The sequence below is a fragment of the Melopsittacus undulatus genome, chromosome 7, assembly GCF_012275295.1.
Source record: "Melopsittacus undulatus isolate bMelUnd1 chromosome 7, bMelUnd1.mat.Z, whole genome shotgun sequence".
Taxonomy (NCBI): domain Eukaryota; kingdom Metazoa; phylum Chordata; class Aves; order Psittaciformes; family Psittaculidae; genus Melopsittacus; species Melopsittacus undulatus.
Window position 1 is genome coordinate 27,772,516 of NC_047533.1, and position 26,806 is coordinate 27,799,321.

At 41.6% G+C, this 26,806-nt stretch overlaps 2 protein-coding genes across 2 annotated transcripts; one reads left to right on the forward strand and one right to left on the reverse strand.

The window, feature by feature from the left end:
* Positions 1-184: 184 nt before the first annotated feature.
* SGCB (sarcoglycan beta) lies at positions 185-8,809 on the reverse strand. The gene is made up of 6 exons (XM_034064636.1): positions 8,731-8,809; positions 6,422-6,631; positions 5,344-5,529; positions 5,040-5,231; positions 3,882-4,013; positions 185-3,029 (listed from the first exon to the last, which is right to left on the reverse strand). Exons 1-6 carry the CDS (start codon positions 8,752-8,754, stop codon positions 2,826-2,828), a joined length of 948 nt encoding a protein of 315 aa, XP_033920527.1. The 5' UTR covers positions 8,755-8,809; the 3' UTR covers positions 185-2,825.
* A 353-nt stretch (positions 8,810-9,162) lies between these two features.
* On the forward strand, positions 9,163-25,939 carry SPATA18 (spermatogenesis associated 18). Its single transcript, XM_034064917.1, has 12 exons — positions 9,163-9,249; positions 13,009-13,114; positions 13,225-13,331; positions 14,301-14,419; positions 17,800-17,934; positions 18,582-18,819; positions 20,541-20,699; positions 21,245-21,420; positions 24,106-24,229; positions 24,572-24,658; positions 25,308-25,353; positions 25,827-25,939. The coding sequence occupies exons 1-12, from the start codon at positions 9,163-9,165 to the stop codon at positions 25,832-25,834; spliced, it is 1,392 nt and encodes a 463-aa protein (XP_033920808.1). The 3' UTR covers positions 25,835-25,939.
* The last annotated feature ends 867 nt before the right edge of the window (positions 25,940-26,806 follow it).

Sequence of the window (26,806 nt, forward strand, 5' to 3'; positions counted from 1 at the left end):
ACTCTACTTCGGGAATCACACAATTACCACTGAGCAAAGTCCACCATATACAATCCATGACAAATACATGTGGAATGATTTTCATACTTACAGTCAATAAAACACTAGTTTCCCTGTTGATAACACAACAATGTATTTTTAATGACAAACTTTATTCTTACAAATAACACTTCCAAACCACAGCTGCATCTTAAGAATTTATTGTTTTATTTCAAAGCAAACATTTGAAATTCAATTGTTTTTCACCTGCTGAAACAACCACCACCTTTACCTGTGCTGAGAACTCTTTGCATCCAAGTTGTTTCAACATACCCAGGATCGTATTTTACACAGAGGCATGTAGAATGTACTTGGAACACACAGAATCTTAAGTGCATCTGAGAGAATGAAATAATGAATGTGCCACACAGTGTTTTAAATACAAGAAACAGAAAAATGTACCTCAGGCAATTAGAAGAAAACTAGTAAATAAATGCACAGCATAAGGCATGTGTGGTGCTAACATTTTTCAAACTGTGTAGTGAAGGCAACAAAATATATTAACAATACATAAATAGTAGCTTACAAAAGGATAACCTATTTCATGGGTTTTTTTTTGCATGATCAGTTTTGCTACATTTTGACAAAAAGGTCCATACCTCAAAACCAAGTCTCCAGCCCACGACTGAAGAGTACCTTTGTGACAAATCTTCTTGCTATGTTGCATACAGTATTTTAAAAAGAACTCTTGATAAAGAATCCAGTACTAGCATATAGGCCTGTCAGTGTTAACCAGAGAAAAGCTCTAATATGCTCTTTGTTTGTAAGTTACTCTCTGATGCAGTATCTGTCATTTTCAAGATCTATTTCAGGTTTGAGGATACTGCTGCTTATATTTTTATATGTGCCTGTGTCTGTATTTAATATTTACAAAAATAAAGTGACCAACTTCCATTAGCATGAGTGAAAGTTCTAAAAGTGTTACAATTTATTTCCTTCTCTTAACTGTAACAGATTCTGAGGCACTGCTTAGCAGCAAAGGTGTGTGCATGTTTTTAGCAAAATGTGTGTTGAAGTTGTTAATAAATATTAACTCCAGTAGCATTATGGTGTTCATGAAGGCTGTATGCAAAATGTTAGGACTTTCCCATAATCTCTAATGTGAGCAATTCAATGGCTTTTGCTACGGTTTATTGTCTTTTGCTTTTGTTAGAACATCTCCACTGCTGTCCATTTCCCAAAACCTCAGCAACTATGGAGCATCATACTCTGGTTTTGCCTTTGGGCAATGAGGGAAGCATGACTACTCTGACCTCCTGTGTAGTGTAATGCCTGACGTAAGGATCCCCCTTGAGAAATCCCTTCCAGCCCTACATGGACATAGTGACTTCTAGTAAATACAGGAAATTGGACCTTGGATACAAAGTTCTTGTTGCAACAGAAGCTGTTTTGTATTTTGTGGAATTCTATGTACTTTGCAAGCAGCAAACCAAAGGGAGACATTTTTTCTTCTCATAACAAATGACCAACTCTGAAGTTAATGTGTAACATTTGCACAACTTTTAGGAAGAGAAGTGTGTGCTTATCTAAAATAAACCTGTCAAAAAGCAACTTGCAAAGTCACCTTTGTGGCCTCCATTATTAAGATTACTTAATGCTACTGAAAAACAAAACTATTTTAAACTGAAAATATACACAGGGTGGGGGAAGGAGGAATCTTAGAATGAGCTGGTCTATTTTTAGTACAGAACACCATACCTCTGCAAAAGCAGTTAAATAGTTTCTGTAAGGCCTCAGTTCTCCATAGACACTGTGGCCAAATTCAGATACACATGTATTTACTCTACTGACAGGATTCCCTACCATCCCATTTAGAATTACACCTGTGCAGTTTAAAGGCAGAATTTAATTCTGAGGTTCTTGGTAACACATCAGTACCGACATTGACAGGGAAAAAGAGATCTGATCTCAGGCACTGCTGCATCACTCATGCTTTAGATGATTGTCTGTTGAAAAACTGATTCATATGCAGTTCATACTAAAGCACCCAGGAAAATACTTTTTTGGGTAGTGAGCAAGTTACATCTTTAAAAATGTACTTCTAATATAAACGTGTTTTATAAATACTTCACATAAATTAAGCAACTGTAGAATGCCAAAACTGCACAGACAGAATGGGAGCTCAAGTACCACTTCAGTAATCACAGGACTCTTTCAAAACTGAAGTTACATTTCCACACCTGATATTACTTTGCAAATATTATTTATGCTAGCATTTTTTTAACTACATGAGACTATATGGCAGAAATAATGCATTATTATAAAGTAAGTCTGCCACTAGCCCTCTCTTAGTACCCATATGATAAACCACATCATTTTGGGGGAGATCATTGTATCAACCCTTGGCAAGAAATGAAGATAAAAATCTGCCAGTAAATCCACTTTCAACAACAAATTGGCATTCCTGTTGAAGTCCTTCAGATCGCAGATGTGTTCTCAGCAGCCCTCGAGGTCTTGGGATGTAGGACAAAAATCTCCTCTTAAGGCAACTGAAGGCAGACAAGACTGTTGCTAAGATCACATTCTTGAAATATATTCTACTGATCTCAATTCAGGAAGGTACTTCAGTAGACACGTAGACAGATAGCTTATTACATCAGTGCCACTATTATGGCTGACATGATGGTGACATAATACTGCTGAACATCACAGCCTTTGTTTAAAAATACTATGTAACAAACGCTAGTATAAACTGCTGTAAAACCAGAAATCCTTGAAGACATGCAATTACTTCATACAAATACATGTAAACACAGAAGAGAACTCTCCTGGTAGTGGTTTGTGTTTCAGTGCGTGGCTCCGCATGGATTGACAGAAGTCTGACAACCCATGTTATAACCTGTCACCTGGACCTTGAAAAGTGTCCCATCCGCACACATGCAGAGCTTGAAACGCAGCCAGTTCCCGTTATTAAACTGTTCCCCGTAAGAAGAACTTGGCAGTCGTGATGGGCTGACCATCACAGTTCCATTCAGAATAATGCTGTTTTCCTATTAAGGAGAAAAAAAAAACAACCGTATAACCTCTAATTTAAACAAGGCAGATTGTTTTTGAAAAGGACAAGCTGGTTTAATGAAGAAGTGACATCTTTAGGATGGCTGCAGGCATCAACAACACAAAGAAAGTACATACAACAAGGTTTCATTTTGTAATTAAATTTGTGAATAATGCCTCTGGATTTCTCCATTACAGTTAGCAATGTACTTTGCTATTCCACTGGTAGATTGATATTGAGAGACAGCAGTAGTGGCTTTTCACTTTAGAGACCTATGACCAAATGCAGTACATCTAAAAATATGGACATAAACTGGGAATCAGGGATTGAATTAATACATTAAATTTAGTCACATATGAAATGAAAGTATATGTATCTCTATTTTTTTATCCTCTTCTGACCTTGTCCACAATTCCATATGCCCTGCAATCTTAACAATCTCCAGAAATCTTAAATGAATGCTGGCAAGTTATACTGCAGCAGCACAGATGATAGTGTGCTCTGCTCTCTGTCAAAGGTTGCTGACACCAGTAAAGCCTTCAAAAGAAAAGATTAATTCCCTTTGGTATTCTTTTCAGCGCAGAGGCCAATAGCTTAGCTTTAACCGCATTGTGGGGTTTTGGCCTCTTACCAGTAGTAAATCATTGGTACCTGGAAACTACTGAACTAGTAACTATCAGCAAAGTAATAAGCTACCTTTGGTTTGTGGTGTCCCTGCCCATGGCAGGGAGGTTGGAACTAGATGATCTTCACGTAAAACTTGAAACTATATAAAGCTACACCAGTTCATTATCAGCATGAATTTGAAACTAAGCTGTTAAAAAAATCTCTGATTTGAAATACTTACTGCTTTAAGTTCCATGTTACCTCCCATTCGAAACTCAATGGTCTTGCCTGTGATGAAAACGCCTTCGTTTCCCCGGACGATAGCACGGCCATCAACCTTTATGTTTAGATCACTGGTCGCATTGCTGGTAATCTAAGAATGTGACAAAACAAGTGTATTACAGAACAATGAAACTGTGTCACTTGAGCTTGTCTGAGTACTTTCAATTACCTTAAAAATTGCTATAATTTAATAAAAACTTCAATGTACTTTTTGCCCTTCTGCCATTATGCCTATGAAGTTTCTGCCCATTTTTAATTTTCCACACTCCCATTTAAAAACAAGAATGATGTAATTATGGAAGGTATGTAAAATAGGTGTTTTTTCTCCTGGAGCATACTATCTAATTGTTAGCCTTGCAGAGGAAACATGAAGAAGAACTAAATTCTCTTTGTTCTTAACTGGATTGCTCAATGCTTCCTAAGGCACACTCAACCCTCTATAAAACCACTGATACTACTCTACTAAAGTTACACAAAAGAACCATGCACTGTACTCTATGTGTAAAGCCTTTGTTATGAGTAATGATATGCATGAAGGAAATTTTAGCCTCACATTAAGTTCAAAATTTTAAATGTACACATGCTAGCATTTAGGTTTTTTTATTTTTTTTGGCAAATACATCATATTTAATGCAGAAAACAAGCTAAGAACTCATTTAACCTAGAAGCCATGAAATGACACAACTCCTATAACACTGTAATTGTTCTCTATGCTTGTAATAAGACTTCTGAAATTCTGATTGTATTATCATTTATCTCCAATAGAAATTCTGGTAATGATTTTGTAAGTTCTTAATGAAAACAGAGAAGCTTTTCATAGAAATTTGATTTCTGAAATATTCATGCACAAATGAATAAATGCTTAATAAAAAGACATACAAGCCTAGTTGGCATGGTATCTCTCATACTGCACTCATTTAATGATGTCAGATTTAATTTCAATTCTAACTTTTTAGAGTGACTTACATTTTCAGAGCTGCGTTTTTAGCTACACTTAGTCAAAATTCTAGATATGCCTGAAAAATTGGATTAGTAAAGTTGTTTTTTCATTACTCTACAACTCTATGGCTATTCTGTAATGAGCTTTTACAAAAAGTGCTAGTTAAAGGAGACTTACCCTCTCCGTAGAAGCTTTCTGTACATTCAAGATTTTAACTCCATTTGGCAGATGAAACTCATGAGTTTCGTAGTCTGTGCTGAACAAGGTATTTTGTGTCCGTGGGTCAACAAATTCCATGCCAATATCACTGGTAATAGAAGTTTTGTCTTTTTCCACACTAAGCTTGGTTGTTCCTTGTTGAAATACAATCTTCAGAAACAAAGTAATGAAGTTAATGGTGTTTGAAGTGTAACATCTATTCGTAATGTGAGTGCAATACCACAGTGTTGCTCACAGATTTTCAATTCATGATATAACTTACAGGCTGATTATTTCCAGTGATAACCAAGTCTTCATTACGTCTGCCTCCTACAGTGCTTTTATACAAGGGATGTATAACACCCATGTCAGAAACTTGCTTAAACCGCAACAAGCCACTCTCATGGAACTCCATACTGTCACAACCATTGGGACCGATGCGAATCACTGCCCAGATAACCAGCGTGATCTGAATGAGAAACATGCATTTTCAAAGATTACTTTGACCATCTGGATCTTCCCACAACAACTACTGTATTAACTAGATGTTTTATTTGAAATAATTATTAATACGAGTGTTTAAGCGAGCTTTGGGTGTGAAATTACTTTAGTCTGTTTAATTCATACTCAAAATATCAGAACATATTTAATTATCATTTTACATGATTTTTAGATTCACCTGAAATGATAGTTAAAATTTCTCTCTCTCTAATATATACATATATTTGAAATAAAATATGTCCATATTAAATCTTTCTCCTGTTTAAGGGTAACAATGGTACCACTGGCTAAACAAATTACCTGAACAAGACAGCTGAGCTCAGGATATATTCACCCTTGAACTACAAGAAAGCACCTTCACAAGTGGATGTCAAGTTATGAAAAATAATTCATTACTTCTCATTGATCAAGCAATAAAAAGGTGGTAATTACAACAATGAGAATTTAAAGTGTACTAAATGGTTAATTCTGAATGCTCACACACAGTTGTTATTATATATAAAATATTTCTGGCATAATCATTTATCCCAAATGCACTTCAACTACACTGGTAACACTGCACATTTGCTGTTATTCAGTTCTGGGAATGGAGAGCTGCTTTCAAGGTTCCTAAGTCTGTGCTGCATAAACACAACTTACTGGGACCATGATAACTGAAATGATCATGACTGAACTTGAAAGATTCTTCCATCTAATCTTGCTCAGATTACAAAAGAACAATAAAGGAAAGGAGAAAAATCAGAAATTTCCTTCAGTACATTTTAAGCCTTTCTCATCCATATGGGAATATTTATTTCTCTAGTAAACTGTCAAAATGAATTAAGTCTTAAGGTTGCTTCCAGTCAAAGTATTATACTCACAATCAGATTGATGACAGCCAAAATAAAAAGAAGAACAATCACACAAATGGCCAAGTTGCCTTTCCTGCCACGTAACCCTGTCTTATGGAGACGGTCTTCATCAATTGGGATGTATCCTGCTTTAAAATTACTGTTGTGCTCCTTATTAACGTTCCTGCGTTCCACAGCCTTCTCTCGCATAGACTTCTTCACTGGGCCATTAGAACTTTGCTACAATACAAAGCATGGAGAAGCTGTTAAAATGACACATATACGTATGCAAAAAATATAAATTTGAATCAAGTACTGGAATGTATTAGTTATTATGTCCAATATTTAATTTTACTCTGACACTTAGAATACACATTTACAACCACTGCAATCTGTTAATGCAATGACTAAAATTAAACCCCAGATATTTTTAGACAATATATGTTTCTATATCTCATTTTTATCATGACAGATAGGAATTAATAACGACATTGTTGCAATAAAAAAAAAAGCTGTAAAGAACTTCATCAAGGTTTTACCTCTCGGGGATGATACAGGCCATAATTCTGCTGGTCAGTTACCAGTGCACAGGATTGTAGTTCTCTCCATGCTAATGCAGGATAGACTCTCAATGAGCCTATCCAAAAGGCAGGTGGTGGATACAAATAGTTTGACAGCACATGGTTTGCATTCAACAAGTATTTTTTTGTGTGAAGCATTAAGAAAAGCTTCAAACCTGGCCATCCTAGGTTAAATTTGGTAATTTGAAGTTACTAGATTGCAAGGGATATCCTGTCAATATATCAACACAGAGAGGAAACTCTTGTAGATATTAACAGGGAAAAGAAACCTTTCATGTATTTTTGCAACTGTCCAAAATTTTGTTGCACCTCTGCTGAAAGGAACAGGTTGCTATTTAAGGGCTCAGTTCTTCAAAGAAGGGGTTTGATCTTCTGATGTGATTTTGTTAATCTGAAATGAATCCTGAAGCTGCACCTCAAGCTTACTGCATTTGCATGTGTCTATGCTGAGGTAACGGGTAAAATGTCTTGTTATCTTCTTTTGCTAAGGAACAAGGAACTAGTTTTGAGAAAGGTGCTTGGCCCGAACGATTTTATGGAGTGCTTCCTCAGTGATGTTCTGGAAGCCACTCTAGCACTGCTGGAACTCAGAAAGGGCTGGCAAGGAAACTGAAAGAAGAGGGGAAAGGCAACGGAAATCTTGTACAACAGAACAGCAGGTATCTTGTCCTGAGGGCAGCGTGTTCTTGAAAGGTGGTGATGCTGAGCTAGAACTGCAATATTCTTTTTTTCACCTGCAAGGCAGCACCACAGAAGACAGCACCAGGACTGGGAGAAAATGGCTGAAACAGCGATAGCTGGAACAAGTGCTGAAGCATCTATGCTAAACTAGGTAGTGCTTCCTACGGCACGCGAGGCGAGGCTGAGTAAGACCCCTCAGGAACCTGGTACTCCATACCCACTGCTGCCACTGGCGCAGATGCACATGCACAGCCTCACTCGGACTGAAAATCCCGCGGAGATAGATGCCCGAGCTCCTCAGACGGGCCCTCGAACAGCTCGGTCCTGCCAGCTGCGGCGTGCGCGGCGCTGTCCCGCCCCTCGGCGGGGTGGCAATGACACCTCCTCGGGCGAACTCAGCGCTCGCTCCGTGTGAGGCCTCAGAAGCTGAGGCCGAATTTCACTCAGCTCCAGGCTTACTTACGCCCAGCCGCCGCGTACCGTGCTCCTGCCCCTGTAACAAGAGGCCTCACGCCGTACTCCTATAAATACCGGCCGCACTGACCAACTGCGTTCCGCCCCACCAACTAGCGGCAAGTGCCTATTTACGCAAGACATCGACATTCCTGTGCAGAAACGCCACAACACTTTATTTCGAAAACAGAAAGTGTTTTCATTGACAGGGATTCCGCTGGCTGGTCGGCACAACGCAGGGCTGCACCGCAGCGACGGGCTCAGGAGGCCCCTCCCCGAAGCAAGGCACGGGCCGTCCGTCCCAGACAGAGCTCGGAGCGGGTCGCACAACCCGTCCAAGCGCCGTTTCTCCCCTTCCCGTCTGTCACAAGCAGTGGGGAGCCACGGCCATGGGGGTTACTCTCCGCGCTGCAGAGCTCCGGCACCCCGCCAGCCTCAGCTGCCGCAGCAAAAACAGTGCCCCAGCCCCACCGCCCCCTCCACAAGCAGCGCCCCTCGGCCGGAGCGACTGCTCAGGCGGCTCGCCAAGGCCTCACGGGCGGCGGGGCTGGGCCTCGCTCTCCCCTCGCCCCGGCGGGGACGGCCCCGCAGCCTCCCCGTGCCTGCACCTCGGCGGGGACAGACCTGCTCAGAAGCGGCCGCCGCCATCTTCCTTCTCCGCAGCTACCGCCGGCGCCGCTGTGGAGGGGCCCGCGGGCGCCCCGTTGCGGCGCAGCGAGAGCAGCGGTGGGGGCGGGGTCACCGCCGGCTCGGAGCGCGTGTCCCAGCGGCGCCACCTGGCGGCCAACCTCGTGCCGCGCCGCCGGCCAGGCCAGGCCGCGCGTTACCAGGGCAGAGGCGCTCGCTGCCCGCGTCGCCATGGCACCCGCCGGCGTTACAGTCGCCACAATAAAAGCAGCCCTGAGGAGGTGCTGCTCGGAGCAGCGGCTCCAGGCGGGAGGTACCAGCTTCCTGACCCCCCCCCCCCCCCGCGCCGCCCGGCCGCGGAGGGCTCCCAGAGGGCGCGGGGAACCAGCGCAGCCCATCCACCCCCCGGGAGCGAGCTGACCGCTCGCCATGGCGGACAGCTTGAGGAGGTTGGTCAGCGCGGAGAGCGGCCGGATGCTGCAGGAGAAGCTGGAGAGCTGGCATCGGAACTACGAGGTAGTGGGCCCCGCTGGCAGGGTGCGAAATCCGTGTCTTCTGTGCGGAGGGAGGGCTGCCTGCCTCACCCACCCGCGGCCCTCCGGGGTCCGCCGGGAAATCCGTGTCTTCCGTGCGCAGGGCTGCCTGCCTCACCCACCCGCGGCCCTCCGGGGTCCGCCGGGAGCGGCGCCGTCGCCGCGATGGCCGGGCCGTGAGGCTGTTGCCGCGGTGACGGCGGGACGCGGAGCGGCGGTGCCCTGAGCACAGCGCAGCCGAGGCCTGCGGCCGGCCGAAGGGAGCAGGTTCTAATGGCTGGTCTGGGACATCGGCCCTCACACGCACACAGTTACCACGATTTTAACACCCGCTGTCTGTAGCACTCGCAGCTTTTTGTATTGCCTGTGACAGGGTTCACTGAAAGCAAGGGCTGGAGGTAAAAATTTTTATTTGAGCTGTAATGTCTGGATTAGGAAAGTATTTGTGGTAGAAGATGGACAGATGGAAGGACCAGGGGTGAGGGTGTGCTCAGGAGGAACTGTCTGTGGCCTGGGAACAGCCAGGAAAACGTGAGGAAAAGGATGTTGAAGGTGAGAATGAAGTTCAGCTTCCGAATATTCCCAGCTCGGCTGGGTGAGAAGCCTATTAGAGCTGGGAGGCTGCTGCAAGACAGCATAACTACTGAAGGGGGAATGTCCTGTTTGCAGCTGGGGGTTAAATAACAAGGAAGCTAGTGTAAGAAAACAGTTTCAAGCAGGAGTAGAAGGATGTGGATGGATATAAGGGGATAAATGAATCATAGAATCATAGAATAGTTAGGATTGGAAAGGACCTCAAGATCATCCAGTTCCAACCCCCCTACCATGGGCAGGGACACCTCACACTAAACCACATCACCCAAGGCTTCATCCAACCTGGTCTTGAACACTGCCAGGGATGGAGCATTCACAGCCTCCCTGGGCAACCCATTCTAGTACCTCACCACCCTAACAGTAAAGAATTTCTTCCCTATATCCAGTCTAAACTTCCCCTGTTTAAGTTTTAACCCATTACCCCTTGTCCTGTCACTACAGTCCCTAATGAATAGTCCCTCCCCAGCATCCCTGTAGGCCCCCTTCAGATACTGGAAGGCTGCTATGAGGTCTCCACGCAGCCTTCTCTTCTCCAGGCTGAACAGCCCCAACTTTCTCAGCCTGTCTTCATATGGGAGGTGCTCCAGTCCCCTGATCATCCTCGTGGCCCTCCTCTGGACTTGTTCCAACAGTTCCATGTCCTTTTTATGCTGAGGACACCAGAACTGCACACAATACTCCAAGTGAGGTCTCACGAGAGCAGAGTAGAGGGGCAGGATCACCTCCTTTGACCTGCTGGTCACGCTTCTTTTGATGCAGCCCAGGATACAGTTGGCTTTCTGGGCTGTGAGCACACACTGAAGCCGGTTCATGTTCATTTTCTCATTGACCAACACTCCCAAGTCCTTCTCCGCAGGGCTGCTCTGAATTTCCTTTTTGCCCAACCTGTAGCTGTGCCTGGGATTGCCCCAACCCAGGTGTAGGACCTTGCACTTGGCATGGTTAAACTTCATGAGGTTGGCATCAGCCCACCTCACAAGCATGTTGAGGTCCCTCTGGATGGCATTCCTTCCCTCCAGCATATCAACAGAACCACACAGCTTGGTGTCATCGGCAAACTTGCTGAGGGCACACTCAATTCCATTGTCCATGTCAGCGACAAAGATATTGAACAAGACCGGTGCCAACACTGATCCCTGAGGGACACCACTCGTTACTGGTCTCCAGCCAGACATTGAACCATTGACCACAACTCTTTGAGTGCGGCCATCCAGCCAGTTCTTTATCCACCGAGTGGTCCACCTATCAAATTGATGTTTCTCCAATTTAGAGACAAGGATGTTGTGTGGGACAGTGTCGAACGCTTTGCACAAGTCCAGGTAGATGACGTCAGCTGCTCCACCCCGTCCATCAGTTCTGTAGCCCCATCATAGAAGGCCACCAAATTGGTCAGGCAGGATTTCCCCCTAGTAAAGCCATGCTGGCTGTCACCAAGCACCTTGGTGTTTTTCATGTGCCCTAGCATGCCTTCCAGGAGAATCTGCTCCCAGATTTTGCCAGGCACAGAGGTGAGATTGACTGGTCTGTAATTCCCTGGGTCATCCATTTTCCCCTTCTTGAAAATGGGGGTTATATTTCCCTTTTTCCAGTCATCAGGAACTTCACCTGTCTGCCATGACAGACATGACAAATGAAAGAGAAAGGGGTAACAGGAGACCGAGGAATCAAAAGAGTGGAAGCGGTAGAGAAGGTACAAAATTAGGGAAAGATGAGATGAGTGGACCTGAGACTTGATAACTGAATTTTCTCAGTGGAAAGTGACGGAGTTCCTACTTCTGTACTTCCAGGTTTTGTTAGCTTCAGGGCATGCATAGCTGATTTGGTCATTAGCCTGTAACCACCTACCTTGTGCTATGTTTGGTGAGAAAAGGTGCTGAGCAGAGACACAGCTTTTCAAGGGAAGTCGGTTCTTTTTATATTTGATGCTACATAGGTGTTACACCATATTAATAGCCAGTGCAACTCTTGTCAGGATTCACAACAAAGCACAGTTTTAAGGAGGAGTCAGGGTAGCTGACAAAGCTGCCACAAAGTGCAGAACACTAGAGGAGGGAGGGCAGAGGTATGTGTTTTCAAAGCTTGCAAATGGATAGTGGAGGTAGACTTTGGGATGGCAGAGCAACAGTGGGAGCTAAGCTTTCCATAGTAAGTGAGTTGGGGATAGTCTTGTAGGTCTTGGGGAATGAAGACAAGCAGTTTCAGGCTGCTGTGGCACAAGAGGAGCTGGCAGATGGAAGCACCATGGGTATTATGTTGGTGTAATGATCTAGACAAATGCACAATGCAGTGGTGTTCTGTCAGAGGTTAGCAGGGCAAGACTGTGCTCCTTGAGGCCAGAGGAAAGCATGTTGCAGCAATCCAAATGCAAGCTGACAGGGGCACGAGTGGGAGTTTTAGCTGTTTTGGAAGCTTGTAAAAGCCATATGGAGCCATCAAAGCCTGAAGACCTCCAGGGTGATCTGCTTTGAAGATGGTGAACAGATTATGGGTAAAGATTAAGGAAGCAGGTGCAAAATGTCTGTTCCCCTGGCAGGTGTAGTAGCCTCCTGGACAGATTAACCCCATCAGCTCCTTTTTAGAATTTGCTGAAAGTGGTGTAGTTCTGTTGGTCTGTTGTTTCATAGGCATAATCCTAGTTTTTGCCTGTTCTTCAGTACTATTTCAGCTGGTAACTCTTAATCAGATGAAATTGCATGAGGGGTGCACGTGGCTGTTGACAGAGAAACATAATAGTCTTATATGTATTATTTCAGCTAATATAGAAAATGAGATTTTAGGCAGCGTTTTCACCCAACAATCTCCTATCTTATTATTTTAAAAAGTCTGTGTTGAAAGATTTTATCACAGATCCACAATTACTTTATTTTAGAGATACTTATGGTTGCATCTTCTTTATGAATGGAGGAAGGGCTAAGTTTTCTCAAGTAGTGAGTTAGCTGTGTAATAGAAGTGTCTTGTTTGTTTGCCCATCAGCAATGTGAACATTTTGAAGATGAGTGTTCTAGTGGGTGCAATAAGAAAAGGTTGTGAAGATGTCATTTTTTGGGGGGGAAGTCATGATCATAACAAGAATAATTTTAAGAAAGCCCACACAGTGGCTTAATTAATGAAATTAAATTAAATGTCACTAATACACATTAATTTACAGTTTAATTCCTGTGATCAAAATCTGAACCGATGCTGTGAAATATTAGAACTGAGTTCTGAGATTCAAGGTCAGCTCTTCGCAATCCTCAATGAAACATCTCGAGAAGGTAATTCACTGCCTTCTCTTATTACTACGAGCACATTTCACATGTGTCACCTTGCCAAAGTCTGGCTCTTTCTGTAAGTGTTCTCACAATTTCTTTATATATTTTCTAAGGTGGGCAATATGCAGGTGTGGACACAATCAAAACTCGTCTCCTGCCGCGGCTGGCACCTGGTTTTAGCTGCTCATCAGGAAGTATCTTTGACACCACTCTCACTCAGGTATGTAGGAAATTTATTTTAGTGGAATAGAATGGTGTGAGTTTATACCAGCAGGAGAGCTTTAATGACTTTCTGTTAATAATAACCTCCCTCCCTGTTTTAGCTTAATGAAACACACCCTTAGCTGCACACATGCAGACAGCTGTGCTATTTCTCTGTCCCATGGTAAGTTTCCTTTGAAAGGGAAATCAAAGATGCCATTAAAGTTACTTTTGGCCTTCTAGAGCTTATGCTGTTTCACACAAAAGAAAATGGTAAGTGATATCCCGTAAGAGTGAGGTTCTAGTGTATGGCAGGAGTAGGGTTCTGCAAAAAATACCAATCCCAAAGTGTACAGTAATAATGTTACTAAATGACAGTACACCTGTTACACCAGTTGCAGGGTTGTAGTTGCATGTGACATTCAAAACACGAAGAAAAGCCTACTGCACAGTTACCTATTTAATTTGGCAGCATCAGGCAAATCTATTGGCTGCTAAAGACAGAGATGCATGTGAACTAGTGTGCTTTCTTGAATGACAGTTGTTGCCTCCTCTTCTAAGAAGTTTTCCTGTTATTTTGTGTGCATGAATTCCCCCAGACTTTACTGAAGTTGGTGATATAATGAGTCAGAAGATGACTGGCTGAAAAAAAATCCCAACCCAACCAACATGCAATATGTCTGCAAGAACACTTGGTTAAAATGATGTGTATAGAAATAGTACATCTGCATATGCAGACCTTCCATATTGTCTATCATGAGGTGTAAAAGAAGTATTATTTCCTAATGTAATTGAGTCTTTGTTTTGTGTACCTGGAAGGTATTGGTTATATTTCTAGAAGGTATGCATTTGCTTCTGGTTTCAGGTCTTTTAGAAATGGTCTTTACTGAAATGTTTAGAAATAGGTCTGGTAATAACACCATACTAAATTTGCCAAAGGTTTCTGTAAGGTGGAGCATTCAAGCACTGTGATTGTGTTTCGTTGTAGGATTTAATTGAGAAAGAGAGGCAGCTGAGAGAGCTGGTCAGCAACCAGAATTTTCAACTGCAAGAGCTGCAGGAAGAACTGACTTCAACTCGTCTAAAGCTCAACCAAGTGCAACAAGAGTAGGGGAATTAACTGTTATTCTTGCTGTTTGTTTTTGAACAAGCCATGTTTTTCTCTTGGCAACTAAATACTGCCAGAGATTTTTTAAAATGCATCATTTCTGTCTTAAAATCAGAGCTTCAAAATACATCTAGGCTCTGGATTGTCTGTGTGTCCAAATTGGGGTACAAATGATTCAGACATACCTTCACTCATAAATTGAGGCAGTAGGTTTTGCTTCTGTCAGAGGAGTTGGAAAGCATGCCAGTATTCTGGGTAAGAGTTTTCTGTAATTCACGACAATCCAAGTGAAATTATAGTCAGTGAACTGTTGCATGCTGAGCAAACCTTGATAAAAATCAAGTACCTATGTGTATTGCTGCCCTGATTGTAAAGAATTCCTTCCTTATATATAATCTAAATCTTTTTTGAGTTTAAAACCATTAGTCCTTGTCCTATCTGTAGCACAGAGATAAAAAATAGTCTCAGTCTTTCCTATAAACACCCTTTAACTGCTGAAAAGCTTCAATGAGGTCTCTCTGAAGCCTTTTCTCCAAGCTAAACAGCCCTAACTCTCTCAGCCTTTTCTCATAAGAGAAGAATTCCAGCCCCCTGATAATTTTTGTGGCCCTCACCTGAACTCACTCAAGAAGGTCCACGTCTGTCTTGTACTCCAGAGCTGCTGGATGCAGTACTCCAGCTGGGGGCTCATGAAAGAGGAGTAGAGGGGGAGAATCATGTCCATTAACCTGCAGCTCATACTCCTTTTGATGCAGCCCAGGATATGTTTGGCTTTCTGGGCTGTGAATGCACATTGCCAGCTCATTTCTCTTTTTTCACCTATTTGCTATCTCCAAGTCCTTCTTCACAGGGCAGTTGCATATCACTTGTTCATCTCTGGATGTTAATCTTCCAGATTATTAGATCTGGAAATCTGTTGTCTGGATCTGGAAATCTGACAATGCTAATTGTCAGATTTCATCCATGGACTTTCCTAGCAAGTTTTAATCACTTTGGATTTTAAGTTTTGGATGGCTACCTAGGGTATAAACTCATATTCCCATAAAATGGGCTCTTTTGGTCTGTTGGGTAAAAAGGAGCTCATATAACTCCTTGATTCTTAGGTATAATCTGACTGCTGTCTTCCTGATTAAAACTATTAGTAGGGAATAAAGCATCTTGTGGTTCTCATGTGTAGGTCTTAATGCACACTGGACAGAAATTTGTATTGTCATTTGGACTACTAACAAGAATAAAATCTTGTCTCCCTGTGAATTCAGGAATTCTGTCTCCACATAGGTGTGGTTCATGCTCTCAGTTTAGCTGCCACTCTACATTTGCATCTTCTGCCTGGGAATTGAACTTCTGATTGAACCAAAGTTGCTGTTTTTCATGTTCTGTGACTCATCTTTACAAAATTTGAACCCTATTAATTGGGTGAAATCAGAATTGAATAGTCTTCACCTGCTTGTCAAAACCAGAATCACAGAATGGTTTGGGCGGGAAAGGACCTTAAGATCATCTAGTTCCAACCACCTGGCCATGGGCAGGGATGCCTCGCACTAGGCCATGTTGCCCAAGGCTCTGTTCAACATGGCCTTGAACACTGGAGCATTCGTAGCTTCCTTGGGCAACTTGATTCAATGTCTAAACACCCTCACTGGAAAGAACTTCTTCCTTATATCTAACTGAACTTCCCCTGTTTAAGTTTGAACCCATCACCCCTTGTCCTATTGCTACAGCCCCTGATGAAGAGTCTCTTTCTGGCATCCTTATGAGCCCTCTTCAGATACTGGAAGGCTGCTATGAGGTCTCCACACAGCCTACTCTTCTCCAGACTGAACAGCCTCAACTTTCTCAGCCTATCTTCATACGGGAGGTACTCCAGCATCGTGGCCCTCCTCTGGGCTTGCTCCAACAGCTCCATGTCCTTTTCATGTTGAGGACACCAGAACTGCACACCGTACAGTTCACAAGTTGGGTCTCACGAGAGCAGAGGTGCAGGTTCACCTCCTTCAACCTGCTGGTCACGCTCCTTTTGATGCAGCCCAGGATACGGTTGGCTTTCTGGGCTGTAAGTGCACACAGAAGCTGGCTTATGTTCAGTTTCCTGTTGATCAACACCCCCAAGAACTTTTCTGTAGGGCTGCTCTGAATCTCTTCTCTGCCCAACCTGTAGCTGTGCCTGGGATTTCTCCAGCCCAGGTGTAGGACCTTGCACTGGGATTGGTTGAACTTCATGAGGTTGGCATTGGCCCACCTCACAAGTCCCTCTGGATGGCATCCCTGCCCTACAGCGTGTGAGGTCAGGACTGATCTGTAGCCTTTAGGGCAGGATTATTATTTTTTTTACATAAGGAACAGTTTGCCAGGAGTGTCCTTCGCACCTGTGTAAATGTGCTTTCTGAGATTTTGGGAACAGCTGATAATGTCATTCCTCTTGTCTGTGTTCTGTCATACTTTATGCATGTTTTGCTAGACATCTTAGTCTTCTGGGTTATTAGAGCAAATGTGGTCTAGACCCAATATAATTAAACTCTACAACCAATTCTCAATATAGTTAAATTATGTTAAATTATTAATTATGTTAAATTAAATTATAGTTAAATAATGCTTTTTTTTTTCTTTTGCTAAAAAATTATAAGCTTTTTTTTTTATATATATCAAGATATTAATTACAACAGGATTTAGGTATTTACTTGTCTTCCCAAATCTATTTTCCTTTCCCACTTTTTCTGTGTATTAGAATTCTTTAGCCCTTAGTAAAGGACAGAGATAAACTTGCTTAACTGGTTGTCTGCCAATGTTTAAGAAACACTACTTCTCTTGAAAGCAGGAGATGAATAGTTATCTTTTGATACTACTTGATTAACATAGAATCATCGAATAGTTTGGGTTGGAAAGGACCTTTAAAGGTCATTTCTCATTGGTGATATCCTTTGGCTGACTAATATATTCCAGAAAAGAAAAAAGTCAAATCCAAGAGCCTGATATAAGAAAGTATCCAGAGTCTTAAACTGTAGGAAAGGAAATTGAGCTGGTTTAGTTAACATCTTAAATATGAGAAGGAAAAAACACTTTTTTCTTAGACCTCATCATCTGAACTAGAACTAGTGCAAGGACACCAAATGCCAACCAGTGATGGCCCCTGTAATGTAAGGTGTAGTGTATCCAGTCTCCTGCCACAGTACACTTTTCCATTTTAAAGTGTGATTAGGAGTAATGCTTCGGGGTATATTCTGTAAACTCCTAATTTGCCGGTATTTCAGCATGTGAAGCTTGCTCAATATTTCATATTTTTCTTTTTTTTGTTCTTTGTATCTGATGAGCATTAATGGACAGATGGTTCCTTCTTTGGTAGAAGAACATCTTGTGACTGACTTTATTCTGTTTGATTAAGTCTGAAGATTTCTCATTCCCAAGAGAAGGATGCCCAGAAGAAGTTAAATTGTCTGAACGACTATGAGCATCAGATTCAAATGCTGAAGGATAAGATTTCTATCCTGGATGCCGAGAATTCTCTTCTCCAAAGCAGGTAGAGGTGTTATTCAGAGAATTTACTGAATCAGAAATTGTTTATTTTAGGTAGCACGGATTCCCTCCTTACTTGAAATTAAAGTATAAACAAAAACAAAGCTTTTGTACTTTGCTGTGAAGGAACATAAGCTCTTTAACTGGTTTGTCCTAGTGCCAAAATATTTTAATTTCAGGCAGCTATGTTATGTGTCCAGCAAAACAGCAAAGAACAGCTTTACAAAACACTTCAAGAGCAACTGTACAGAATAAAAAGAGCTGGTTAGGTCTTTTGTTTTCAAGTCCTCCTTGAATACTGTACCATTACAGGGCAGAACTTGTTATAGTCTCACTTGTTTGATTTTACAACTCCTCAGTGATACTGAAAGAGGAACAAATTTCTGAAGTGTTACTAGTTAAAAGTGTGTTTCCCCAGGACAAAGTGCTTGACTGTACACACTTTAGGAACTACATTAATTCAGGCTCTGGCCCATAAAATGTATTGACACAATTGCCTTCATATTAAACTAGCCAGCTGCAGCTTTACTACTTTAATTATGTAATCTTAGCCTACTCTGGTAATAATTAAATTGACAGAAAGCTGTGCACATGACAAAATCATCTGAGGATGGTGAAGTGGCCTCATGCTTCTTCATATGTCTGTCATAGGCTTGCACGGAGTCACTCTCCTTCCCCAAGGCACAGAGAGAACAAGTCACTCACTGCACTTCCCCTGAGGAGCTCCTCATCTGGCCGAGCCAGGCGCACAAACGCTTCCCGGCGTGCTTGCTTGATAACTCGCTTTGGTGACATTTATGATCATAGACGCTTGGATGCAGAAACCTTTTTAAAGACATACATCAGTGACATGGAGATGGTACACAGGATAATATACATTGCAGCTGTGGTAAGAAAAATAATCCTTGTTTTACAGGCCAGAAGGATCACAACAACCTCACACAACACTACAGGCTTGGGGAGAAGTGGGTGGAAAGCTGCTCATCAGAAAAGGACCTGGGGGTGCTGACTGACAGCAGCTGAACATAAGCCAGCTTGTGCCCAGGCAGCTGAGAAGGGCAATGGCATCTTGGCCTGTATCAGCAATAGTGCAGTCAGCAGGGCCAGGGCAATGATCATCCCCCTGGACTGGGCACTGGTGAGGCTGCACCTTGAATCCTGTGCTCAGTTCTGGGCTCCTCACTATAAGAAAGACATTGAGGTGCTGGAGTAGGCCCAGAGAAGGGCAATGGAGCTGGTGAAGGGTCTGGAGCACAAGTGTGATGAGGAACAGCTGAGGGAACTGGGGGTGTTTAGTCTGGAGAAGAGAAGCTCAGGGGGGACCTTATTGCTCTCTACAACTGCCTGACAGGAGGCTGTAGTGAGGTGGGGTTGGTCTCTTCTCCCAAGTAACAAGCAATAGGACAACAGAAAATGGCCTCAAGCTGCACCGGGGAGTGGGGGGTTGGCAGATTTAGATTGGATATTAGGAAAAATTTCTTCACTGAGAGGTTGATCAGGCATTGGAACAGGCTGCCCAGGAAAGTGGTGGAATCACCATCCCTGGAAGTGTTAAGAAACAATGTAGATGAGGCCCTCATTGAGATGGTTTAGTGGTGGTCTTGGCAGTCCTGGGGTAATGGTTGGTCTTTTCCAACCTAGCTGATTCTGTGATTTTATAAAATATTATGGCTGGAATGGATTAAGTGGTGTGTAAATTATCATTTCTGTGAAGTATGGAGAAGAAAACATCTTTTTACCTTTTGATTTTCCTTTTTTTCCCTCACACTTGTAAAACAAACTCTGTATTCAGTTCTGACTGTCCTGTCCCAACATTAGAACAAGGTCAGTGATCTACACTACAGGTGGTAAAATGGATACATATGAAGACTGATTGACTCTGAAGGGTGGATGATTCCTGCACTAAACAACACTGCCTAACATAGATGAAGTCTTTCAGGAATACCACATTTTAGACAGCAAAGAGTCTTTCCATATGATGGTCCCTCTTGCCTGTAACTATGTGCTTTTCTCATTTTATTTGCTCCCTTCAAATTACCTAGATACCTCACACTTCCTGAGAGCTCAGTCTGAAGAAACTTGATTTTATTTTTCTGTATTTAATCTTCTGTTCTGTAGAATTGATGTAGTACTTACCTTTGTCAGAGAGGCAGTGTGTTTCTTAAATGTGCTTGGGGTTGTACACATTAACTTACTGAAGGTTTTTTCCCACAGCTGTCATTCAGTTTACAGTTTCCAATTCAACCTTTCTTCCCAACAGAAAAGAGGTGCTCCTGTCTGTTGTTAGGCTGTAGCAAATAAAATGCTGTTATTGAATTCTGCTCTTGATATCTTTGAATGTGATTTCATTGATTGTGGGGGTGTGATGGAATCCTACATAAATATAGAAGGTTAGGTGGGGAGCTTTTCAATCCCATCTTCTGTAAATAAATCACACTTATTTTAACCAGAGAAGTCCTGACAGATGAGTACTGTTTCTAACCTTCAGTTTTACAGCAGTGTTCTATATTCCTCCTTACAATAGTAATATTTGATTAAGTTCATCTTCTCAGATAAGTGATAAAAAATCTCAGTCTCCTGAATTTAACTAGATGTTCTTCATGTTTGCAGGAGTCTTTTCATGCAGCAAAGATGGCCTACAGGCAATTCAAACTACGTGTAACAGAGACTCTGTCTCTTGGTCACACGGGACCTGAATCACTTGAGGATACTGTCCTGGATTATATAGTTGACCATGAGGATCTGTATGATGTTCAAGCCAGTGTCAATGTAAGTCAAGGGCATCGGGGAAGTGATCTGTTGATCTATTTCAGTAGCTAACAAATTTGGAGTGTGTAAGCTAGAAATGCACTGTAACCTGAACAAGTAAAAGAGTTTATTGCATTAAGTCTTGTAGCAGTTTATTTTCTACAGTAATATTATGGTATGGCTCAATGATTGCTTGTTTTATTTGCCTGAGACTAGAATGTCTCTGTCTGTCAAAATAGTATTTTGTACAAGATACACTGTAACTGTCTAAATCAAATGAATGTAAGCTGAATTTCATATTTTTCTTAAATTGTGTGCTCTACTGAAGAGCGGCATCTCCCTTCTAAGATCTATGTCAATGATGTAGCTCATACCTCAATACCAAAATAACAGCACATTCTTTCTGAAGCTAATATTTTCTGGAATAGCCTAAGACAACATTGCTGGGAACTTCTGATACTGATTTTTAAATGTAGAAAGTTGAGAGGCATATATAAGAGGGATTTCCATACTTGCAATTGAACAGAAGTGTTAGTGAGCTCAAAAACTCAATTGTTTATTTTCAGGAAGTAATTCGCTCCATGAACATCAACCCAAAGATTTCATTTCCATCAGAAATTGATTTCATTGTGATCAGCACTTTGATTCGAGAGTTGTGCCGTGTGGCTTTTTCAATGCAGACGCTTGTTCCTCCTCTTGATATTGCCTTTGGGATTGATGGAGAACTTTTCAGTGAGACCAAGTAAGAACTCCTTATTTTCAGTTAGATTTGTACTTTTAAAAAATATTCCACCAGGTTGTATAGTCTCTTCTTTCCGCATAAATTAAAAGGTTTAAGACTGATGCTGAGTGTTAGGTTTGGGGCAGCTATTCCTGGTCTGTAGTGAATTTGGTATGTCTTTAAGGTTTATGATGGTGTAAAAATGCCAGGATGTGGACCATTGTTAGCAGATTCTTTTAATGAATAGCAGAGCAATCTCCTGGAAAACTTCAGTCTCTGGCTCATATTTAATTTATCATTTAAGAGGAAAATTATCAGCTCTCCTTTCTCTGTTCAGTCTCTATCTGCCTCCAGTGTTTAGAAAATGTGTGCATCTTTGTTCTTCCTTTCTAGCCCATTTTGTCAAAGTCACGTTAACTGAGATCTGACAGTTGGTGTCTGATATCAGGATCTTCAACATATGTGCTGTGACTGCTGTACAACATATGGATCTTAATACGCTTTCACCTCTTCTGGTTTAGAGCTGAGCAAAAAGAAAAATGCCATTTAAAAACAGGATTAAAAAAAAATCCTCTCTATAGGGTCAGGGCTGGCTGCTTTGTTAGCTGGCAGAGAACCATAGGGTACTTCCATACCTTCAAGAAAAATAAAGGGATTGATTGCTAAAAAAAAAAATTTGCTTTCAAAAGCAAGAAAAGCCATACCAGTAGGGAGGTTTATAATACTAATACTAATGATGATGATGATGAAGATGGAGCTCAGGTAGGCAAGAGCTGAAGAAGACAAGAACTGAAATAGAGAAGATAAAAGTAGCCCATCAACAAGAGAGTGCAAAGTCATGTAACTGCGTAATGATGCTGTCCAAATACTATTTGATATCCAGAGCTACTGGCTGAATTAAGAAGGCAGTAATGCTACGGTATAGTCTTGGGATGCTTTTCTTCACATACTTGGTGTGTATAGGCTTCAAAAACCAGGTCTAATGAGTTCATATGTGCTGCTGCAGGAGACATATGCACACATCAATCCATCTGTATAGGTAAATATATGGCATAAGTATGTTTACATGTATAGTGTATATATGTGGTAAACAAACATTTAGCAAAATTTGTGGGAATTAAAATAGCTCTGTTAGTTATGTCTGATAGGATTCCCTTAAATGGCTGGCCAAACATCTCATACCCTATACCTTTCTCCATACAGAGCTTCATGCATCTCTTTACAACATTGTTTTATGTAATTTGCTATTGTATACTCATTACTAATGTATAGATGCATTCGTGAGACAGGTTAGTTTTACCCTAGTGATGTTGCGTTGTTGCAATAGGAATCCTGCTCAGTACGAGAGGAACCACAGGTTCAGATCCCTGGTGCGTGCGCTTGGCTGAGGAGCCACTGGCATGAGGCTACCATCTGCAGGCTTATGACTGAACGCCTCTAAGTCAGAATCCCACCTAGACGTAGCGATATTGCAGCGCTGCAGGCACCTCGGTGGGCTCGCGATAGTGGTCGCTCAAGATTGACCCAGGACATGACAGTCTTGCTCAGAACACAGGAGAAGGAAAACTCCTATCTTCAAACCCGGGCTGATGGAGCTCGTCCAGCCTTGTATGGTCTGTGATTGAAGGGAAGGACACTCTTACAAAACCTACGACCTGTGGACTCTGCTGTCACCGTCCTAGCTCGCTAGGCCTGGCAGTTAAACCTCAGGTGTAAAGGGTGGGGCCTCACCTAAACAATGCACTGTGCAGGCTGGAAGGACTTGCTCTCACTTGTCAGTATGGATGGGTGAGGGTCGAATCGGCAGGTGACAAGGTGCATGGGAAGCTGCAGATCCATCCTTTCATGTGGGCAGACCAGCGCATGGGTAGCTCCAGATTGCTCAGGAGATGGCAGTCCTGGTCGGACACTCCCTGATTGCCCAAGCACCCTTTTCAAACCAGATTTGCGTATCCCACTTGCCCTTGGTCACTGTGCTTGTAGTAAGCATGGATAAAGCCCTTCTCAAAATCTTCATTCTCGAAGCCAAGCCATCAATCAGTAGATGTGTTCATATTTTTTATTTCATCTATTTGGTATTGAGTTTGAATCCACAAAACCAAGTATGTATCATTAGTTGATAAGGCAGACTGAGGGAGGTAATATATATGTTATGTAAACACAGACCTTCAAGATTATTTTTCTTAGCTAAAAAGTCACCATTTCATTATTAATGTCTGAGCATCTTGCTAATGAAATTGTCTCTTATGTCCTGTAAGATATCATGATGTAACTTTATAGTTGAGGTAGAGTATTTCTGTAATATCCTTTATAGGAGTCTTGTTCTAGCAAGTTATTTCAGGAAGATGGAATGACTATGCCTTCCAAAATGCTGCTCAGGAGATTTAATGTCAGTGGATGCAAAGACTCTGGCTTGTGTGAGGTCTAGGCAAGAATATGTTCTAGCAGCCTTCTGAAGTGTGAGATGACTTTATTGGAGTATCTCTTAGTATAAATAGACAGCATACTCTGCTATGTCTGCTTTACAAATGATTTTCTTATTTTTTACAGGTTAACTTTATACTGGTGTGATATGGATATGTTGTCAAGAAAGATCTTTGGGCTGTAGCTGAGATTCTGCTTTTTATCAGCATTGATGACATGAAGCATTATATTTGTCTTTTGGCATTTTCATGCAGATATTTCTTGTACTCTGTGTTTCAACAGGTACTATCGTAGTTTTGACTCCGATTTCACAGCTGCCTTGGTGGCCTATCATGTATGGCCTGCACTGATGGAAAATGATATTGTTATTGTGAAGGGAGAAGCAGTCACCAAGAGAGGAGTACTGGTAGGTACTTTTGTTAAGGAACATGCTAAGGGAAGTAATTGGATTTAAACACTGCCCTAAAATTTAAAAACTATATGGAACAATCAAGAATTTGGCTGGGGTTGTGTATATCAAATATAGTTAGGTTTTAGCGCTTTATCCTGTATTTAGAATGAATAGTTCCATTTGCCTTAATGAATTCATTGTGCAGATGTATGATTGTTGGCAGAGCCTGTTCTAAGGAGAAAGTTTGTGTTTATTCTCTGTCCCCAGGCCTTGTCTGCTGCATGGCAAGTCTGTTTCCTGAGTCTGTCTTAGTTAAATGCCCTCTTTCAAAAGGTTTGTCAAACTCTTCTCTTGTAGTGGTCTGGTAGAAGTAGAAGCAGAAACACAAACAGAAGCCGAAGCTGCAGCCGAAGCCGTAGCACCAGTCCTCTTCTAGCTCATCACGTAAGTCCCAGCTGAATGCTTGTAATACTAACAGCGTCAAGTATTTTAAACTCAGAACGTAGGCAACCTTCTAAAAATGCTGATGTGACATGTGTACATTTTAACACTAGGAATAAATAAACACCTTTGTTGCATCTGAGAGGAGGTGAAGATGAATTTGCAGCATATTATATGGCACATAGTCCCTGCCTCCTAGAATTAACCTATCTAAATTTATACTCTAATGCCTCTAAGGAGCAAAAAATTAGTGTATGGCATGAGGAGAAGAGCTGAGGTGGTACTGGTACTAATAAAATATGTGAAACCTCACCAGAGTTTTGCATGCATAATGTATAGTTACGTTATTTTTTTGAATTATTTCTGTAAAAATCATGTATATTTTTCAAATTCCTGGCCCATATTATTAAATTGACATGGTGCCATCAACTCAAAATGTGAGTATTGAAAATGTGGGAGGTTTTGGGTAAGACACTCCTTTGTGTGTGTGAAGGGTGTGAAAGAAAAATCAGAAAGTTACTGAGTTTGGCTTTGTAGCAGAGGAGCTGCAATGATACACATGCAAATTTACTGAATGTTGGTGGGTCCCCAGGTACTTTTCTTGGGTACAGTTCTTAAGCACACCTGAGTTTCTTTTATGTATGTCTTACAGTTGTCTCGGAGCCGCAGTCCTTCACCACTGAGGAATAGATGCCTGAGTAAGTGGGCATAGTAGTTCATAATGACTTATGGTTTTCACATTAAGCCCTTGAATGACTAAGTAAGAAGGCAACACGCTGAAGGTCTTTGACTCTAAAATACTAGTCCAAATACTTACTTTTAAATTTGGTAGCCCCTTTCTTCCCCTTGTGTGGAAAAAGACTGCAATTTCTGACCTGAAGGAGAGCTGTTTTTTCTCTCTACTCAGACCGTTTGCATGAGTTCTCTCTTCTGGTTGCATTTATTGTGGCCAGTTCTATCGTAAGTAAAACTTGTTCTCTTTTCTACACAACAGACAGTTTAGCTGTATGCGTGCTGGCTCTGTGCCTTTCAAAATCCAGAGAGATAGCTGAGGTAATAGTGAAGTGAGGGATGTCAAATAGTACTGAATGTGTGCCCATCTAGAAACCAAGACAATTTAGAGGTTTAATAAAAAAACAGTTGTACTGAAATGTGTCTTTTTCTTCAATAGGGCGTTAACTGAATATGTTCCTATGATGCAGTACATCCAGATCCAACAACTTCACTGGTGCCTTCTCTCTTCAAGAATACCTCAAATCTCACAATAATGTGAACAGCAATTATCACTCCAAATGGAGTTTGCGCTCAGTGTGTTTTTTTAGAGTTATAGGAGGCTTATTTTTATTATTTTGTAAACTATTTTAACCTTTCTGATAAAAAAAGAAGTGCATGCAGTGCAAGATCATACAGATTTGGCAAAATTTGCAGAGCACTGAGGAACCCACTCTGTAGTCCTGCAGATGGAGATAGAATTATTGCATCTAGATTTTTTTTAACACAGATAGCAGATGATACAGTTTATCTTGATAGCATGTTCAATATAACCTAAGTCATTGATGATCTTAAACGTCTTTTCCAACCTAGTTGATTCTATGATTCTATGAATGTTGCAGAGTGTTGAGGTTTGAAAACAATTCCATTAATTGGTGCTTATTTACAACTGTAGAACATAGCAATAATCTGAGGATGTGCCAGTCTCACACAGTGTCCTTTTAAATATGTCCTTGCAGGAAACTGAATTTTGTAACTGCAACGTGAAAGTTGCACAGAACAGTACTCTAGCAATCCCCAGGGCTTTATTGACACGTCCTTATGTGAAAGCATGGGAGTGTGCTTTTGGAAAGCCTTGTTAAATATGTTGTTACTTAGAAATGGATATCATACAAATTTATAGTTTGGACTTTGAAGTTTTTTGAAAATGTGCCACTGATTATTTGTAAGCTTGAAATATTTGCTTGGTTTGGCCTATTTGGTATAAATTTTAATGGACTTTCATACCAGAGACAGATTAGTAATTCTTATGAACACAGTGAAAAAAATCTTATCCAGTTATATCATACTGTGCGTGTTTATTACATTTTAAGTGTGAAAATGAGACCTGTATAGATTTTATTCTGGTGCTTTAAATAGTTGTGGTTTTTCTTCCATTGT

What these genes read in the sequence shown, in the direction of transcription:
- SGCB (XM_034064636.1), bottom strand. Translation starts at nt 8,754, where the DNA reads ATGGCGGCGGCCGCTTCTGAGCAG. An exon ending in TCACTGGAAATAATCAGCCT is followed by an intron (nt 5,232 to 5,343) that starts GTAAGTTATATC and finishes TTGTTTCTGAAG; the next exon opens with ATTGTATTTCAACAAGGAAC. An exon ending in AGAAAGCTTCTACGGAGAGG is followed by an intron (nt 4,014 to 5,039) that starts GTAAGTCTCCTT and finishes TCACATTCTTAG; the next exon opens with ATTACCAGCAATGCGACCAG.
- SPATA18 (XM_034064917.1), top strand. Translation starts at nt 9,163, where the DNA reads ATGGCGGACAGCTTGAGGAGGTTGGTCAGCGCGGAGAGCGGCCGGATG. An exon ending in AATTCTCTTCTCCAAAGCAG is followed by an intron (nt 17,935 to 18,581) that starts GTAGAGGTGTTA and finishes TGTCTGTCATAG; the next exon opens with GCTTGCACGGAGTCACTCTC. An exon ending in GAACTTTTCAGTGAGACCAA is followed by an intron (nt 21,421 to 24,105) that starts GTAAGAACTCCT and finishes GTGTTTCAACAG; the next exon opens with GTACTATCGTAGTTTTGACT.